Source organism: Equus asinus, chromosome 9 (assembly GCF_041296235.1).
Source record: "Equus asinus isolate D_3611 breed Donkey chromosome 9, EquAss-T2T_v2, whole genome shotgun sequence".
Lineage (NCBI taxonomy): Eukaryota > Metazoa > Chordata > Mammalia > Perissodactyla > Equidae > Equus > Equus asinus.
In genome coordinates, this window is record NC_091798.1 from 13,468,431 (window position 1) to 13,489,092 (window position 20,662).

The 20,662-nt window shown below is 46.7% G+C and overlaps 1 protein-coding gene across 1 annotated transcript in view; it reads right to left on the bottom strand.

Moving 5' to 3' along the window:
* The window catches only part of DOCK2 (dedicator of cytokinesis 2), a 406,061-nt gene that overhangs the window by 52,434 nt on the left and 332,965 nt on the right, over positions 1 to 20,662 (bottom strand). Inside the window, exons 31-33 of the mRNA XM_014850884.3 lie at positions 16,658 to 16,758; positions 16,518 to 16,576; positions 5,753 to 5,901 (exon numbers count right to left, since the gene is read on the bottom strand). Of these exons, the coding sequence (XP_014706370.1) occupies positions 5,753 to 5,901; positions 16,518 to 16,576; positions 16,658 to 16,758 (309 nt within the window). The remainder of the gene's footprint in view (positions 1 to 5,752; positions 5,902 to 16,517; positions 16,577 to 16,657; positions 16,759 to 20,662) is intronic.

Here is a 20,662-nt window from a genome sequence, read left to right on the forward strand (position 1 = left end):
TGCCTCGCCACGCCTGAGCCCTCGGGGTGGGCTGGAGAGTGAAGGCCTCAGTCAAGCGTAGCCCAGGGCAGACTGGCCCTTCCTGCTCCTGGGCAGGCGCTGGGCTCAGGAGTGGCTGTGACCACAGCCTTTGGCATCAAACAGGTTTGGTTTGAGTCCTGCTTTGATTTTTTTCCCCCACCATGTGACCTTCGGCAAGTTAATAAGCCTTGCTGAGGCTCAGTTTTCTCACCTATTGAATAGAGATCTAAAACAGCACCTGCTTTATAGTGGCGCTGGGAGAAGTTAATGGGAAAACACATGTGAAAGGCCTTGCAGGGTGCCTGGTTCATAGTAAGTGCTCAGTAATGGTTAGCAATTATCATCATGGCATTGTCGATACTGTCCTCATCATTGGCATCGCAATCTCATTTAATCTTCACGACAGCCAAGGGAAACGGATATCATCATCCCCATTTTACAAATGACGAAACTGAGGCAAAGGAGGACCTTTGTCTTGGGTTTCAAAGGATGGATGAACTTGACCTAGGTAGGCCCAAGGGTCCACCATATGCTCCCAAACATATACTATGCCATGTCACTGTGACAGGCCATACCCCCAACGTTGGCACTATGCAGAGCTTAGGACAAAGCTCCAGCTTCTCCAAATTAATTTCATTTTCATCTGCAGCTACACGACTGCATCACATCGCTGACTCCACCCCACCCCTGCGAGGTAGATGGTTGTAAAGGAGCATCCATGGGTTTCATTCACAGAAGTCAGATGCTACAGAGACTCGATATGGATCTCGAGAAGCTCTACTCAGGAAAAGCAGCGTGGACTCCAGGAGCCAAGACCTAGTGGGCCTGCCCCTTCCATCAGAATGGCCTCACCTGGGCCTCCCACCTGCATCAAGCCCTCCCTGCACCGCTTCTGCTGCCTTTCCTGTCTGCGTTAGAAGGCCCTGGCTGTTTTCATCATCTTGTTTGCCTAGAACCCTGACGAAGTAAAATCTAGGGAACAAGAGCTCTTCCTCAAATGGATGGTGCTGACTTTGACCTGGGAGGGGCAGAGATGGTGTGAAAGGCCAGGAGGGCAGAGAGATAACAAGAATGAAACCGACACCTGTAAGGCAGTCTTTGGCCTCCTTCGTTAAGGAAATGCAGGTTGTCCTGAGGTGGGCAGTGGCAGACTTTGGAGGAAGCTGGAGAAGGCAATCTCACATGAGAAGGGATGCCTGGGGGAGTCAGTCTAGCTTCCTAATTTTCTTTGAGTTATCTCTTCTCTGCCTGCTCCAGTTCATCCCCCATGGAACTCAGGTTTGGGAACCTATAATGGCATTATGATATCCATTTTACAGATAGAGAAACTGAGGCTGAGAGAGGTTAAATAACTTACGCAAATTTCTTCTGTTTATAAGCAGCAAGTCTGACTCCAAAGCACAGTGTCCAAAAGACAGTAGGTGCTCAGTACATATTTACTGAATTGATTTGCTTTTTTCCACATTATGTTCTAAGCCATCTGAAGCACCAACTTACTCCATGCCAAGACTTAGTCTCAGTGGAATCTGCCAAACTGATATCTCTGCCAGTTAATTCATTCAACAAGCAATTATTGAGCTCCTGCTGTGTTCCAGGGACGTTATAGATGCTGCTGTCCAATGCCCTTACCTCTTTTTCTTTGAGAGAGGGGTTCTCTCTGGGACCTCCTGCCTGTTGCGGGTTCAGACCCTCAGGATGATGGGAGCACCCAGGCCTGTTCTACCCTCTGCATCATAGGTAGCAGCTCTCCTTAGTCTCTATGCCCCAGGACCCCTACCCCTCCCCACTAACTTCATCCAGAAAGCCCACAGCTCCTCCCCTCCACAAAGAATGGGTCAGCAAGACAGCCAGTCTACCCAGGCCCAGGGGACTACTCAAGCAGTGGTCAGGCCCCCTCATTACTCTACACTATAAAAACATTCGCTGGAATGTTCCTCTCTATGCTGAGGCTATTCCCCTGAAATGCGGTGGGATGGGGATCTAAATGCCTCCATTCATCCTGGGAGTGTTGACATGGTATACATAACTTTCATGTCAGGCACTGACAGGTGCTGGGAGACTGACTTTGGCCCTGAAAGATCTCATAGTCTCCTCATGGGGACAGACCTATGATGAAGATAGCAGATCATCATGCTGTATGAGACAAGTGATATGCCTATGCCCCATGCAGGCAGGACAAGAGGCATTTCACCCTGACTGGGGCATGGCCATGCCAGCCACAGTGTGGCCAACCCAAGGCCCCTCTTACTGAAACCACCCTGTCCACAGCCCCACCAAAGGAATGGTGGAGTGTACTAGGGATGGGGCATGCAGTCCTAGGCAAGGACAGGGACCCTGAGATTGTCTGAGGGGAAGTGCGGTATCATTGGGGGTAAAGGTTATCAGCCAAACGCATTAGCTCCCTAATTCAGGCTAGAAGAGGAGACAGGGAGATCTGGCAATGAGGCTGCAAAAGAAACTCAGAGCAGAAAGAAAGATTACCCTGGAGCCTCGTCCTCCCTACCCCCATCCCTGAGCCCCTCAGAGTCGAACCCCTCCGTGTCCCAGTTCCAGCCCATGCACATCCTGCTTGAGCACATCTGTGACTTGCCACCAGATGAACCACTGCTCCAGGATCAGGAAAGGCTTTTCCAAAACATGAGGCCTCAGCTGAAGGATGACTAGGGTCTTTTCAAGTGAAGAAATCAAAGGAAGAGCCCAAGCAAAGGACTGACAGCAAACGAACTGCCTGACACTGGGCATCAGGCCCTGGGGCCTGGTGTGAGCTGGGTGCAAAGGCTCTGCTCATTTTCCTCTTGGCTCTGCTATTCCTTTAAGAAACTCAAAGTTTAGAAGAGAACTCTGTCATCTTCCGGGCACCTGGTTCTTCTCTTTGCTGATTAGTTTGGCATCACACACTAATGCCAGTGTGCACACAAGGCCCCCTGGATTTCAGACCCCAGTTCTGGGGTTCACTCTGGATCCAGCCATCAGCGCTGCTTGGGGATCATGGGAGCCTTGCCTCCTCCATTTCCTGGGACACCTTCCTTGGCTGACTACTCTGAACCATATAGCCACACCTGGGTCTGCTCATCCCACGGCTGAGCACACACCAAGCACGCCAGCTGGGTTTCACATGGGAAGCTGCCCCATTAGTTGAGCTGATTGTCCTGCCTCTTTTGATAAGAGAGAAATGAAGATAAGCAACTGTAGGAACATACTGACAGTGAACACATACCTAGGGTGAGGAGCTCAAGGAAGACCTCACTCATGGAAAATAGGTGGGTGCATGTCAGAGGGATGTTGCAATAAGGAAATCCTACAGGACAGTAAAGTCACACTCCAGGCAAGCCTCTGAAGACATGAGGCCACCAAACACAACTGTCAGGTCGTGGTCCAGAAATGACTGGGCTCACCTCTCTTGAGGACCATCAGGTACTTGGAGAATTTCTTTTGCACACCTGTTCCCAGGGCATTTTCTAAGCCAGCTGGTGCCCACACCTTCGGAGGGAGTGCTGATCCAAGGGTAAGCAGGACACCCTTCATCTCATATTGTGTGCCCTTTACGTGTCCCCAAGCTTCACAGATTTCGCTTCCTCCTTAAAAGGCAGCAGATTCCAAACTGCTTTCCAACACTCAGCCCAGGGTTTCACCTTCCACTTTTCTCCATCCCAGTTGGTTGGATATGGTTTCTTTCTCCATGTGAACCCCTCAGCCTTTTTTTTTTTTTTTCCCACAGGCTCCTTGCAGAAGAGGCAGCTAGTCACTGGCCTTTCTGGGACTAGAGAGCCCCTGCTAACTGCTGAGTGAGGAGAGGACCCTATCACAGTGGTATAATCACAGCCAACTAATCTCTTTTTCCTCTCAGAACAAAATTTTCCAAAGTGATTGGCAGAATGGTGAGTCCAACAGACATTTCTTGCACAAATACATTTGAGAAATTAAACAGGTCTGTTTATTGCGGGACCTCTCAATAAACTGCCTCGACTATGTTAATGTGCACTGAAAATCTCCAAGGGTTATGATACACAGTGGCTTCCCAAGGTACTTAACCTGGAAACCCTTCCCCCTAGAGCATCTGGTGGGGTTAGTGGTCCATGGAACATATTCTGAGAAAGCATGCTTTAGAGGATGCCATTCATTCTTTCATTCCGTCAACATTTACTGTGACCATACTGGTGGCTGGATGGTGAAGTGGGCAAAACATAGGTTTAGAATCATCATGACCTGTGTGTTGCAGCCTCTGCTCTGCCTCTTTCTTGATGTGTGATTTCACCTCTCTAAGCCTCAGTGTTTCCATCTTTAAAATGGGGATGATAATGCTACCTACCTCACAGGGTTGTAATAAAAAAGAATACATGAACTAATGAATGGAAAATGCTTATAGTGCCTGGCACACAGTATACACATTGTTAAAGGCAGTCATTGTTGTCATTGTCATCAGTGTCACTTTTATTAGATGAGGATGAAGAAGACAGGAAAATGCACAGAAGTGAGTATAATGCAAGGCAGTATATAATAAGCATACCTCACACAGATCAAATGACATAGGAATAGACGGCAAAGACCTCTTAAAGGACATAGCATTGGGATGGGTTTTGCAGGATCAGTAGGAGTCTAGAAGGTGTTGGCACACAGGACTGTGAACGCGGCAGAGAAGCAGCAGAAGAGGAAAGGCGTGAAGGAAGACACTCACCAAAGCCACACAATTCAGGTGAGCTGCGGGGATGTCTGAAGAATAGGTGAGGTGTGGGAAAGAGCTGGAGAAACTGGCTAAGTAGTTTGACTGAAGGCCAGAGCTAGGAGGGCCCTGAATGCAGGCGGAAGGGTTTGGACTCCACTGGGTGAGGATTAGAGAAACGAGCAAGGGAGGGGTAAAATCCCTGAGAATTTTAAGGAAAAGCTATTTGGAATCTGCTGCCTTTTAAGTGCTGGAGCAGGCTATGGTACAGAATGAGAGGCAGAAATGCGAGGGGGCGAGGGGGGGAGCTGAGTTAGGGGTAAAACGAGGTGAGAAGCGGGCAGAGAGGACAGGAGGGCGAGGTCTGAGGAACTGTTAAGGCAGCCTCAGCGGCAGGACAGAAGGACCAACCTCCCTAAGCTGGGGGAAACTACTGAACATTGCCAGAGCCTAGCGTGGAAATGGGTGCTTATTCCACTCTCAAAGGCTTCTGGAGTGACTGGGCCCATAAAATGGTCCTCATCCTTCAAGTTTGATGGGATTTTCAATGAAAATACTTGGCCAATGATCCTCGCGGTTTACACGCGTTGCTCCCTCCCTGCCCGCTGGGGAAAGCGGCAGACCCACAGGTCCCTCCTGAGCAGCTGGCTTCTAACTCCCCTTGCTGTCAACTTGCATAGGTGGTAGGGTCAGCTCTTTCCAGACAGCACAGATCTTCCAAGTGATCCCAGAAAAGCAAGTGCTGGACAGAGGTGGGCCCGAGATTGGGCAGGAGGGGTAGGCCTGCAGACACTCCTTGAGGCAACTCTCAGGGAGAGAACTAGGATTCTCATACTATTGATAAAGGGACCCAGCTGATACACGGCAGGAAAGTGCATTTAAATCTTGGCCTCGGGCAGGAAAACGTGATAGAATACTGACCATGTGCTCATTCCGGGCACATGAATAAACATCCCCAGCCTACCGTCAAGCCTCTGAATGAAGCCTGGGCAGATGGAACGAGGATATCATTATGAGGAAATGGGCTGGGGATTAGGGATGCTGGCATGAGTTTCCAGCCTCATTTTTTACCTTTTTGAAATCGCCACTCCTTTGATATTCACACAGCATCATGTCGAAGAAGATTGGTATGGTGGCTTTCCGGAGCTCAGCCTCAGGGATAAGTGTCATCTCTAATATAGGTCCCACCATGCCAGGGATGAAGCAGATTTTGTTCTGGCCTGAAAGAGAAGAGGGACACAGACACATAAAACAGTTTTCCTGATGCACAGGTCCTCCTCAGACCAAGCCTCAGGAAAGAAAAAAGGGAGGCAGGATAGTTAAAACAATAGTTAACATTCATCCGGTTGTTTACCAGGAGCCGGGCACCATTTTGAACACTTTACGCACATTACCACCTGGAGGAGATGCATGCATCATCCCAAACGAGCTCTGTTATTAAGGATAATAACACGGGCGAGTGTAAAGCACGTCACTGTTTACAACGGTTTTCGGTTGCACCACCTCCTTTGCAAATAGGGCCCTGATGGAATATGTTGCTGATGGTAAATCACAGGGATATGTGAAATTATGCCTGTCTGCAACACAACCATGTTTCTGAGATTGGGAAAAATTGCTTTTACCAACTGTTTCATGAAACAAGAAAAGCAAAATTTGCTGCTAAGAATCTGCTATTATAGTACGGTCGATGGAATAGTGAGGGTTAAAACACCACCGAGGGCAGATGAACTACAACTTCTCACTTCTTCTGCCTCATTTCCAGGCATGCCTGTGCCCCCTGCCCTCACTTTCAGCATTCTGGCCATGCTGGCCTGGCTCCACTGTCACAAACTCACCTTGCTTCCTCCACCACCAAGCCTGTGCACACACTGTTCCTTTGTTGACAATATTTTTCCCTGCCTGTTCCCCGACACCTCCCGTTACCACCTGGCTTCCCCTGGATGAGTCCCACTGGGTGGATGTGCTGAGAAAAGCCCCACCACGTGCTCACCCCACCCCAGCGAGGTCAGAGGCCCTGCACTGGCTTCTCATGTTCCATCTTCTCATCCAACTCTGCGACAATGTCTTTATTTGTGGAATCACTTGATAAATGTCTGCCTCCCTGACTGAGAGCTTTGTGAGAGTAAAGACCATGTCTGTTCTCACTATTATATCTGTAGCTCTGAGAACAGAACACATTAGATGCCAAAAAAAATGTCTGTCGAATAAGGAGATAAATTTGTCTAGCTCTTACACTCACTAGCTATATGAGTTGGATACGTGTCTTATAAAAACGCAATAGCAATACTTACCTGTTGAGAAGACCATGTGAAAATATGCCTGTGTGTACCTAGCACAAACCCTGGAAGAATCAGGACCCAGGGGCATGGTAGTGTTGCCTAGTGGTTAAGGGCACTGATTCTGGAGCTAGATTGACTGAATTTGTAAGCTGACTCTACCATCAACTGGCTATGTGGTGTTGGGCAAGTTGATCTCACCTCGTGAGGCCTCCGTGTCTTAATCTGTAACATGGGAGAATAATAGTATTTATTTCATAGGGTTGTTGTGAAAAATAAAGGCATTATTTATTTGTCAAGTGCCCAGGACAGAGCTTGGCATGTGGCACACTTTATGTAGTGTTAGCTATTACTGTGGTGGTGTTTGGCCAAAACAAATCATGCAGGGCAGGCTTGTTGAGCAGAACTGAACAGACTTTGCAGAATCCACACATGAGAGGTAGCAGAGCAGAGGCAGAAGAGGGGCATTAGGAACAAAGGGATTTCCTGGGGAGTAAGGGCAAGCACCTCCAAGCAACCCTGTCATTGAAGCTGACGCCCATGTCTTCATCAGCAGCTGCCTCTTTCTCCTCCTGAGTTTCCGAGCCCAAGAAGCCCACCTTAGTTTTCTCCATTGTCAGGTTGAATATTGGTGGTCCTCGCCTGGGGCAGAGAGCTCCCAGAGGTGGGGAAACTCAGGTGGTATGGTGTATAGCCTGGCACTGCTGCTTTTGATTAAAGCTGAGGAAAGGAGCCAAGAGGGAGGGCAGCAAGAAAATGATTTTCATTCAGGCTAAATGAAGCTTAATGTTGGAATATTTCCCCAGAATTCAGATAAAAAAGGGCATCATCCTAGGAATATCTTCAGTTAGTGAGAATGAAATGGTGAAGTCAGGCAGAGAGTCGAGTGAAATATAAAGACATTTCTCCAGGATATCAGCTTCATTATGTGATGAAGCTGGATTACACTTGAGCCTCAAGTCTTTGCTTTGGCCCAAATAGAAAAAAAAAATCTTACTTTCTTGAAGGTTTATAGTAATTGCTAATCTAGGCTTCTGATTTCATCCTTCAAGATCCTTTAAACCCACAGAGGGGTTTTAAAATTCAAAGTTGAGTGCAATAATAAGTAGAAGGTAAATGGAAAACTGTCAGATAAGCCACCAAGGAATGGAGAAATTGCTTATGCAACAAAGGCCTTTAGATTTCTGGAGGGCATTGGGTATGATAAGGGTATATTTAAGACAGTTTAAAATAAAGAGCAGACATGCCGTAGACCAGGGATTTCTTATATACTTTTGACCTGCATTCTATGCAGTCAGTTGGAGAGATTTTTGGAAGAACAGGGAAAGAGGAGAGAGAGATGCTGATCTTTAAATATAGTGTGATCTCAATGGCACTTACAGTGCTCCATAAAGAAATTGTATTCATTTATATCAAAAATGGAATTTCAACACTTTGGATTTTGTGTTCAAGTAATCCAAATGTGTGCATATGTGTATTTTTATACACATAGATGCATACACACACACACACACACACACAGAACATATTTGTAGCTAATTGAATGCAAACTCATTTGGAGAAAAAATCTTCATTCAAGAGACACACCAGCTGCTGTATTCGAAAACAGGCAAGGAAGGTGATTGGTGAGAGGGTCTTTTTTATATATTGGAAGCTGAATCTCACTGGGAACAGATACCAATTAGAAAAGGCTTTTAAAGTGCCAATAAGTCAGCAGATAAATCCAGATGCTGAATTACACGGGCTTTGGGAACGGATCTGGTGGCAGTGAGATCACAGAGAAGAGCTTAGGTGTGTGCTCTCCAGCCTCAGTTTCTAATCTGTACAATGGCCTCACCCATCACATCTCTCAGGAGGAGACTGTAAGATTGAATGTGAAGGGTCTAAGGGCACTAAGATGATGACCAGGCAAAAAAGAGAAAAAGAGTGAAGGAAGGGAGGGAGGGAAAGTGGGAGGAAGGAGGCAATCGTTGAACTCAGCTGAGAATGAAGTTGGGCAGGTCACTGACTTCACGAGGCTGATGTGAGGCAGAGGGGCACTCTGGCCAAGAGTATATCTCTCTAAAGGCTGGCACAGACTCTGAAATGAACAGGGATGAGGGTGAGTTATGAGCCCTTGGATTTCAGAGTCCTGCAAGCCTCCTGGGGACTCTGAAATAAAGCTCGCTGATCAGAAAAGATCACTCATTCAGTTCAAAAGGGGAAGAAAGAACACCGATCTCTGCTCCTCTGTCTGAGGCTTGGAAGAACTCCCTCCTGGCCCTGCTCTGAGACAGTGAGGCAGTTCTCTCCTCCTCACTCAGAACATACCCAGCCCCAGCTGTCCTCCAGGCCCTGCAGAATCTCAGCCCAACAACCTGGGTCAGGTCCCACCACTGCCACTCCATGGGCGTGTGGCTTTGTGGTGCCTGTTCTCTCATCTGTAAAATGGAAAACATAATAATCCCTGCCTGGCAGAATTATTGAGAAGCTTAAAAGACTTCATGTAAACAAAAGGCTGCACATGGTGCCTGGCTCCTTAGAAGGGCTCAGTATGTGTTGATGCTGAGTGTGATGATGAAGATGATGAGTACTGTAAGCTCCGCCTAGCCTGGGTTCTGGAAAAAGCAACATGAAAGCACGTGGTCCAACCTCATGGAGCCCTCTGGAGTATTTCATGGAATTTTTCAGGCTGTCAGTTTATCTGTTTACCTCTAAAGAGCTGGCATGGGGAGAGGGTCAGATGGATTCATCTTCTCTCCCATGGCTGACATTCATGACTCTCTAAGCCCTTCTCTATCTCTTCTAAATATGTATAATCTGCCCTCAAAAATGTTTGAAAAACTCCAAGCTGATCATGTTGATCCACAGAAACCTTCCATGCCTTCTGTTGCTCTTGGGATGGAGCTCTGCAAGCCGGTTTGGTCTGATGCTCCCTCTGCATATCATATCTCCCCCTCTCCCCTGCCTGCCTTCCTCTGTTGGCCTGCCTCCCACTCCCTGGGACACCCTTCTCCCTCCTCGTCGGGCCTGCTCACAGCCCTCCCCTGCCCACCCTCCGTCTCCCTGACCCCATTCCCACACACCCCTGCAAGTGAATTCTGCTCATTCTCTAATGTCATTCTATCCAAATACGGAAGCTACTGGCCACATGGGTCTTTTAAACGCTTGAAGTATGGCCAGTCCAAATGCAGATGTGTTGTAAGTGTAAAAAATCCACTAGATTTCAAAGCATGAGTTCTAGAAAACAAAAAAAAATGTTGCTTCTCTCAGTAATGTTTTGTATTGATTACATGTTAAAATGATAACACTTTGGAATATGGGGTTAAATAAAATATATTGTTAACATTAATCTGTTTCTTTTTACTTTTAAAAAAATGTGGACACTAGAGTGTTTAAATTTAGCAGGCGGCTTGCATTCTGGTTCCACAGGCGTGCACTGCTCTGGAGCTCAGGATCCCCACTCTTCCCCACAAGGCGGTCTTCGGCTCACTCACTAGGCAGGGGTCCTTTACAGATTCTCTGGGTGATCTAAGCTTCTGCTGTACACCCATTTCCCTTTTGCAACCATAAGTAAATAGCTCTTCAATTAGTCTGTGGCTATTCAATGCAATGGTCACGAGTCCATGAGGTCAGGGCTGACTCTCTCCCCTGTTTTCAGTGGTAGCCCCAGCCCCGGCGTGGTACCTGGCTTTTATAGGGTACTTGCTTTAGTTTCCCGTTGCTGCTGTTATAAATCACCACGAACTTGGTGGCTTAACACAAACAAATGTATCGCCTCATACTTCTGGAGGTCAGAAGTCTGGGTCTCACTGGGCTAAAATCAAGGTGTGAGCAGGGCTGAGTTCTTTCTGGAGGGTCTAAGGAAGAAACCGTTTCTTTCCCTTTTCCAGCTTCTAGAAGCCACCCTTGGCTCATGCTCCTTCCTCCATCTTCAAAGCCATCATCATAGCTTCTCCAAATCTCTCTCTGACTCCCCTGACTCCTTTTTTCACTTATAAGGACCCTGTAATTGCACTGGGTCCACCTGGATAGTCCGGGATACTCTTACCCGCTTCAAAATCCTTAACTTAATCACGCCTGAAGAGTCCCTTTTCCCCAGTAAAGTAATACATATACATACAGGTTCTGGGGATTAGGACATGGACATCTTTGGGGAGCTATTATTCCGCCTGCCACAGGGCTCGATATTTGTTGTTAAATGAATGGAAGGATGGATGCCTCTCTAATCCCATTTCCTATTTCTTCCCAGCAGCTTCTCTCCAACTCTAAGGAGCCATGCTTGCTTAGGCTGATTGCTCCCCTGGAATACTTGCCCTTTCTCCTTCTTTCTTTCAGTCCAGACATAGGCCACCCTTTGGGGTCTAATTCAAGAGCTGTTTCCCCCGATGGAGCTGTCTTTATTGTCCTTACTTATCTCCCATATGCCTGAACTCCTGAGTCTCCACCACACATTTCATGGTAAAGAACATGCACTTAACTTGTTCTTTAAACTTGCAGTTTGTTCTACTCTTCCAACTAGATGGTAGCTCTTCCTGGCAGGACAAGAATCATGCCTTACACTTCCCAAACTCTCTCACCCTTCTCTGGAGCTTAGTACTGAGCTGGGCACTTTATAGATGCTTAAAAAGTAATGGCTCAGTTGCTCTCACATCTCCTCCAGGAGTGACCTCCCCACTTGAGAGGCCACGATGACAGCCACTGGAATTTGTCTTTCCTTCCCACAAAGACTGTTAACCCAAGTGAATGTGAGATGGTTAAGTGTAAAGTCATTTTAGCAAAATGTGCATTGCTTCACTCCAAACAGAAATCAAATGTTATGATACTACACTACCAGGAGAAGAACATTACATTTGACATTGTCCCAGGATCCAAAAACACAAATGGTATTAACACTTCAGGGGCTGAGTCCCGGTAACCACATGTGGTCCTTCTCCCCATTAAGACCTCCCTGCACATACCCTTTCTCACAAAAGCACACACACATCTAGACTTTTCCCTGAAGAATGTTAGACAGTCTTCAATCCTGAGATTAGCTTTGCAATTAGCTATCTTATAATCACAGGGCTGCTCAAGTCTTTCCTGATGAGAAGAAGGAGACAGTGATACGGATGATCATGGTGATGATGCCCTGATTACCTTGGGCATTAAAACAAAATTTTAAAACTTAACATGCATTATGATCTATTCATTATCACTTGCCTTTGAAAAACAGTTGGCTATTTCACACCCTGTGAACATAATTTGCATATTGTGAAAAAAATTATTAGTAAGAACATTGGACTTGAGGTCAGGAGTCAGGCTCTTTTGCCTCAGCTGGGTCATTGATTTGTTGTTGACCTTGGGAACGTCCTTATGCTCTCTGGGCCTCAGTGACCTCATCTACAAAATTGGGGGCTTGAACTAGATGATGTATCAGGGATGTAACAGAAATCTGATTACCACGGCTAACCTCTGCTTTAGTTTTCTTCTTTAATAAGAAGTCAAAAGACAGTCCAGAGCTGCTCCTCTATTCTTAGTATGTGACTTTTATCTTCATGACTCCAAGGTGGCTAATGCACCTCCAGGCGTCTTTTTGTTTTCCAGAAAAGAAGAGGGGAAAGACAATGGGCAAAAATTGTGTGGTGCTCATTGAATTTGTCCCCCTCCCTCTTGTTTTAATTGGGAAAAGATGTTTTCCTGGAGCCCAAACAGGTTTGTTTCTGCTGATTCTCATCAGACAGAGCTAGGCCACATGGCCATCACCTGCTACAAGACATTGTTAACTTAGTAAACTGTGAGCATGAAAAAAAAATCATGGTTCAGTTAGCCAGGAAGATGGAAAGAATGGCTATTGTGTGGCAACTCAGCCACGTGTGCCACAGACAGCCTCTAGGTTTCACTCTGTCTTGGATATTCCATGAATTGCACTTGAAAACCTACCATTACCCAGTGCAGTGTTCTAACTACATCAGTCCCTAGTGTACACAGTACTTGATCTTGGTTTGGATTAGCAGGTTAACCTCATTAGCATGTTAGGAGAAAGCATGCTAATACCAGCATCTGGTAGAACACAGGGTGGAGTAGGGATGGGAAACCATCCATTCATTCTGTTTCTGTTTTCTTATTCCTGAAGGAGACAGGCAAGGAGAAGGCAGCCATGTAACTAATGAGCGACAAGAAAACCCCTTCATGCTGATATACTTTCCTCTTTCTCAGGAGCTAGGCCAAAAGGTGAGAGGGGTGGCCATCTTTGCAAAAGTCTCCTTTACCTCGTTTCCTGCAGCGGACATCTGTGGCTTTGTCTGACCTCTCCATAAGGCCTTCTTCTGGTAATATCACCTTGGATTTTACTTTGGGAAACTGCCTCCCTCGATGGGTAGTGGCTTGCAGGGAGTATCCCTGGAGAGGTCATCTAAGGAAGGCCAATGGAACAGTCTCCCCTGGAGACTGGATCTTTAGCAGAGTGATGCAGGAATGGAACATCCTGAATGCAAACTCGCACCACCAGCCCCGGATCCTAGGGTGGCTCTGGACTGTCCTTTGTAGCCTGGTTCTCCATGCCCTTCCAATAAGTGGCTTCTTGGATTAAGGCAGCCATAGTCAGCGTCTCTTTCTTGCAACCCCCAAACCTTGACAAGTATATCTTTTAATTGCATTCATTTATCCTACTGGTATTTGTAAAGAGCAAGGAGTCTGTGATGCTTCAGGACAAACACTCAGGCCAAGGCGTTTGTCCTGAATTAGCCTGTAAACCATTATACAACCTGTACACACCTCTTCACCTCTCTGTACCTCAGTTTCCTCACTGGTAAAATGGTGAATTGGATCAGACCTGTAGCTTCAAACTGTTCTCCAAAGTGCTTCAGGATTTCTCCCCAGAAAATCCTCAGAGGTCTACATGGGGAGCTCAGGAGCAGGCCGTTATAATGGACCCTGGGCCTCCCACCCCACTTCAATTAGAATAGCTCGGCTTTCCTCTAATTTATCTATGGAGCATGAGATTGTTTTTATTGGTCCTCAGCTAAAAATAAATGTTTCAAAGATGCTGGACAATATGATCTCTAACGGGCCCTTCCAGCTCTGATGTTCTGTGATTCTAAGCAGGTGGAATATTTAGCAACATCTTTTCACTCATCAGCATAATTAGGAGCACAGGAAAGCCTGCCAAAACATAGTCTATATCTCAATAAAATCTTCTGTGTGCAAAACAACGGAAATGAAGGACGTTCATAAAAGAGCAAGCGGTGTGGAAGTACTGGAGACAAACAAGCACAGGTCCCTGTTTCGCAGTTCTGGCAACGGCAACGCCTGGGGTGTAGATCTGGGAAAGGAAGCCCACCACCGCTTTATCTAGTCTTTGCTATTGTAAAGCAAAGAATGCAAACTCATATGCGAACTGAATTGGGTCCCAGGTTTCATTGGGCATATTCAATGTTTTCAAAACTTTCAGTTAGTTATCATCAATATTCATAAACTAGAAAATGCATTTAAAAATTCTGTTTCCTGGCTTCTTTTGAAAGACTGGAAGATGTGACAATGTAGGCCTTGCATTCTAATAGGACAGCAATCAACCAGGGCAGGACCTCCACTGCCCCTTTTAGCCGGGGGCACATCTGCTTCACTTTGTTCCAGGCCCAGCTCCTTCTCCCACATGCCTGGCCCTGAGGCCAGGTGCTGGCTACAGGTGGGCCTCCACTTGCACTATGCTTTTTTATTTTTTTTATTACAGAGTAGTAGTAAAGGAAACATAAAATATTTCTTATATTCCTGTCCTTATCCAAAGTGGAGAAACAAAAAACAGACTGAGAAAGGCTTGCTTTTCTAGAAAAACAGGCAGAGATGGTATTTCTTTACGATAGTGGTTTTCAGATAGGGGTAGTTTTGCACTCCTTCCTCCCAGGGACATTTGGCAATGTCTAGAGATTTTTTTGTTTGTTACAACTAGGGAGGATGCTGTTGGCCACTGGTGGGTAGAGTTCAGGGATACTGCCTAATATCTTACAACTCACAGGCAGCCCCTACAACAAAGCGTTATCCAACCCCAAAAGTTGACAGTGCCCTGCTTAATGGCTTTCTGTGGGTTTAACATGCCCCAGCCCCTTCGTTCATTTGCATCACCTGCCTGGGCCCTCCCCTTCAGGCCCTAGTGATACAGCCCCGGCTTTGATGATCAAGGAGCCAGAACAGGAAAATTAGGTTCCGTTGTGATGGTGCAAGGATGAAAACAATAATAAAAACTCTGACATGGGTGTGGCCCCCCGGGCTTCACTCTCCCAGGTTTTGCTCTTATGATCCTCGTAAATACCCTGGAAGAAGGTGCTATTTCCCCAGCTTAGGCCCAGTGTCGCTCAGTTCCCTTGCTTTGGACCTCATAGCTTATAAACGGCAGGGCAAGGCCCAAGGCAGGGACATGGCAGTCTGTTCCAGGCTTGGTTCCCAGCTTTCCCTCTGATTTTGTGAGCCAATCCACAGCCCTCTCATCACCAGTACGTGCTCTTAGTCCGAGTCCAACGCTGCCAGCAAGCACAGAACCCAGACTGATAGTCTCTCCACTGTGCTCCCCTGCAATGAATGGACCGTGCTGGAAAGGGCAAGAAACTGCTGTGCAGGAAAACAGATGGGGACTGAAAGACACAGAGATCTGGGAAAGCAAGAAGCAAAGTCTGGAGAGGTAATTTAGGTTGAATCCAAGAGATGGGCAAGTCCTCGCAAGTGCCTCCTCTGAAGAGGGTCAACATCCAAGCCCAGGCAGAGCAATTAGGTAGCAAAGAGTCGAGGAGGATGTACAAACTGGAGGTGAAAATACTTCATTACTCATTGCTCTTCATTAATCCATCCATCCATTCATCCTTTCAGCACATATTTATGGAGCAGGATTCAGGCCTTGGGCAAGGTATGTGTTCTCTATCCTTGTGGAGTCAAAATCAAGCTCTGAGACTTACAGCTGTTTGATCTCAAGGAAGTTACTTCCCTCTCTGAGTTTCCTGATCAATGCAAAGGAGGGGGAAATTTTCCATCTTGCAGGAGGTGATGTGAAGATTAAATAAGATCTCCTTAACTCAGACTCAATAAATATCTTCCTGATTCCATCTTCCCTTCCTTCCTCCCATGGGTACCACTCAGCTCACACATGATTCCTGTAACTTCTGGGGTCACCTTCCAGCTTAAATCATGTCACAAAAGACCCTCATCCTTCCTAGAACTGATGCTCCCCCATGAGACTGGAGGGTCTTTTGTGGATCACAACATCACATGAGAAGCAGGATGCAGAAAGCCCCACCAATCAGCAGGAAGCATGCGTGTGAGGACGTGAGTTCCCACAGCAGTCCGGCCCTTCCTCCTTCTTGTAAATTCCAATTTGACTTCTTAACCCCTCAGGGGCATCAAGCAGAAGCAGATCCATAGTTTTTCGGGGGGTGGGAGTTGGGGGTGGGCACCCTCTCTCATCAGGCATTTATTAAGGACCTGGGGCACGCACAGTGGTAAACTGTTATTTCAAGCTCCCACTGCTAAAACCCCCGTGGCCCTCCAACAGATGGTCTTCAAGAAGGAGCTTGGCATGTGCAGATGCGTCTGTCTGGATGCATGTGCCTACTCACCAAGCTTGTACCACATATCACGGATGGAGAAGCCAATGAGCCGTCTCATGTCCCCATACCTAGGAGGAACAAAACATGTCTGCTCAGGTACCACCTCAGAGAATGAACCCTCCTTCAGGAAACCCGAACATGCAACCTACTTATTCAGAATTTTGTTGTATTTGGCGTGTGAGAACTGCTCCAGCTGCAGAGAATCCTGAGTGATAAAAGCCACCGCCAGATGAAAATAGTTGTTCCACAGCTGTAAATGAAAGAATAGAGAACAGTCATGGAGAGGGTCTGAAGTGGGAAGGCATATTAAATACTGGGTAACGTGAGTAATTTATGAAGATGGCAGAAGATAGAGGCAGAACCAGTTTAATTCTGTGCACTGCAATTTTCTAACTGGCACTGACTCTGAAATTAACATCCCGGCCAAAGGCAGGACAATGGGTGGATTTCTCTAGGCGCTGACCATGTCCCCTCCCTGACCACAGGACTGGGCAAGGAGGAAGATTTCAGGGCTGCTTTTTTTTGGTTCTCTTTTGCTTTGTTTTGTCTTTTGAAAGACAAATAACTCGCCTCAGCTGGGTGCCCTGGCGAGCTGGTTCCTCTGCCCTAGAATTAGAGGGTGATGAGAGAGAAGTATTTCAGGGATTCTCAGCCTCTCTGGAAATCCTCCCTAATTCACCCGACAGTTCAGAGGACCAGCCTGCAACCCATTCTGTCTTAGAATATTTTGCCTTCTCCTTCCCCTTACCTCGATGGTTTTAAAATGTGGCCCCAGACCAGCAGCATCAGCCTCACCTGGGAACTTGTTAGAAATGCAAATTCTCTGGCCCCACCCAAATACTGAATTAGACTCCAGAAATCTGTGTGTTCACAACACTCCAAGTGATTCTGATGCTCATTTAAGTTCAGGAACCACTGAGGGCCCCGTTTATATGTAGGCTTGTCATAATTTTAACATTACATGATCTGTTGGTGCTAAATCCAAGTACTAACACTAGGACCCACTCCACTGGCTCATGGTGAAACAAAGTTGGCAAAGGGTTCAGCGTGTGGCAAGTGCCCCAAAAGATTAGCTGCAGTGGTGGCCATAATGATATTGGATACAGAACCTGAGAGATGGAGACCCAGACGAAGGCATCGTTGAGCCTCAGTGAAACTTCTCCAAAAGGGGTACCCTCTCTACCCACTGCAGAGGGCTGCAGTAAAGATGGAGATGATGTGTTTAAAGGGCATGAATGTCAGTAAGAGCTCTGACGCACTTGTTAGCCTTACTGCTCTTTTCATTATTCCAGTGATTCCGTTGGTACCAAAGCAAATAGTATAACCTGGCTTCTTGGGTGCTCAAGGGCAATTATTACAAGATGCCATGGCCCTGCAAGGAGCAGGTGGGGGACAGCTTTGCTAGACAAAGCCCAAGGACTTGCAGCCCTCTCTCAACACTGAATGGCAAGAGGAGGGGTAACTCTGGCTAGAGAAATCACCCGCCATTGAGACCTTCATCCTGAACTCAAAGATGTTCATCAGAGGTTCAGATGGCCAAGACTAAGTAAAAGTCAGCTCTACCCTTAATAATGTCATTACTGCTGCCCAGAATACGTTCAAATGGGCATGTGGTTCCTGTTTCAGAAAGAAGCAAAGTAAGCGCTCCATTTCTATCCCAGGGTGATATCAGGCACTTTCCCACACATTCTTCTTTTCATCTCTCAAAATCTAACAAGTCTTATTAGTCCCATTTTCCAGATGAGGAGACTGAGGCTTGGAGGGGCTAAGTACTGTGCTGAAGGTCACTCAACTTGTTATCTACACAGCAGAGCTGGGACTTGAACTCAGGCCTTCTGAATGATGGACAGGGCTCTTTCCACACTCCAAGATCTGTCTTGGGCTGAGGATGCATTAACACATGTTTATTGAACATCTTCTGTGTGCCAGGCACTGTCACAGTGTGGGGTGGGCCGTGGTTGCACAGACAGTAGTCCCTGCCCTTGTGTAGCTCACATTCTGCTGAGGGAGTACGCTTTCCTCTCTCTATATAAAGGAAATATATGTATAAATATAAAGTTTCCTTGAAATTTTATCTTCCCGGAACTGAAAGACCAAGCCGCTCCTGGGGTGCAGGGAGGCGACCTCCTGCCGTGTAGCCCCCGTGAAGTCAACTCTCCACACAGACCACAGCGTCACTGCCTTTTTAAAATGTCTTTTTAAAATAAAGATCTTTTTAAAATAAGTCGGATCCTGTCACTCCCTTCCTCAAAGTCCTCAAAGGCTTCCACAGCCCTTCGTCTCTGTGGTAACCCAGCCCTTCCAAACGCCCGGTACAGGTCAGGCCTCACAGACCAACCTTTCAGACCGTCTTTCCTCTGTGGCATGCAGGCTGCAGTTTCTGAAAATGTGCTGCTTCGGTCTACTTAAGCCCAGAGCTCACATTCATTCCTATTTAAAACCAGGATAGTAAACAACAAGCCGGGAAAGGGAAAACCCAGCCACAGGACATGGAAAGGGCTATTTTTAAGGTGAGAAGTTCCTGATTTTAGGGGATGTCCTAAGAGTAATCAGGGTACAATAGGAAATAGATATATGACAAAGTAAGTGGAACTACGATTACTTCTGAGTAATACTGGAAATGTCCCCATTGGGGCTGGCCCCGTGGCCGAGTGGTTAAGTTCGTGCGCTCTGCTGCAGGCGGCCCAGTGTTTTGTTGGTTCGAATCCTGGGCGCGGACATGGCACTGCTCATCAAACCACGCTGAGGCAGCGTCCCACATGCCACAACTAGAAGGACCCACAACGAAGAATATACAACTATGTACTGGGGGGCTTTGGGAGAAAAAGGAAAAAAAGAAAATCCTTAAAAAAAAAATGTCCCCGTAACACATTTGAGAACACACAGGCACATCAGGTCTAGATGGGCCTCCTGCTGGCTTCTATTCCACCGGACTCAGTCCTTCAGAAAAGTGTTTTCTCTGTCACTTCATCCCTGATTTTCTTTTTTTAAAACTGAGATATGATTGACATATTATATCACTCACTTTTTAAACTGTATAATTCAGTGGTTTTGAGTATATTCACAAGGCAGTAAAACCATCCCCACTATCTAACTTCACAACATTTTCATCACCCCGAAAAGAAACCTTCTACCCGTCAGCAATGGCTCCCCACTCTCCCTCCCTCCCCCAGCCCCTGGCAATCACTAATCTGCTTTCCGTCTCTGTGGATTTGCCTATTCTGACATTTCGTAGAAAGGAAATCATAAAATACGTGACCTTTCGTGTCTGGCTCCTTTCACTTAACATAATGTTTTTAAGGTTCATCCATGTTGTCACATGTATGAGTATTTTACTACTTTTTATCACCAAATGATGTGCCATTATATGGACATACCACATTTTGTTTATCCATTTATCCATTGACGGACATTTGGGTTGTTTCTATTTTTTGGATATTATTAATAATGCTGCTGTAAACATCTGTGTACAGGTTTTTGTGTTGATGTATGTTTTCAGTTCTCTTGGGTATATACTTAGGAGTGGACCTGACTTTCTTTTGGTTCCCCTCCTTGAAGGTCTTTGTGACCATAAGACCATAGACCCAGGGTCTCCTTTTCCTAGTGGATCAGAAATGGCGCCCCTAGGCACCTCACCCACGGCCCCTGCCCGTTCTGCCCATGGGGCTCTGCAGAACTGACTTTTGGAACTGAGAGAATGTTGTCATGGTCAGTGACTCTGTGCAATGCCCTGAGAGGTGAGCAGTGGCCACAACTAGACACAGGTGGGCACTCAGTGCCTCCGCCCCAAACCTTCTTTGACTCTTGCTCCTGAAGAGCCAAGACCAAATGCACTAACCTGGCTTTTCAGGCCTCATTCAATTTCTAGAGTTTTCTCCCTCAATGAACTGCCTATTCCAGGGAGGCTGGTCTGCTCAGACTCCACAGATACAACGCAAGCACCTTGGCCTCCTTAGCTTTGCTCAGTGGTTCTCACATCTGCAACATCTAAGTCCTATTCTTTCATCAAAGCCCAGTTCAAGACCCACCTCCTTCATGAAGCCTTCCCAGATGGTAGAGCACAGCAGCTCTGCTCAATCCCTTCCTCCTTTGGGTAGCACTTAGTATGTGCGACCACAGATTTTCGTCCACTGGCCCACACCTGGCCTTGTGCT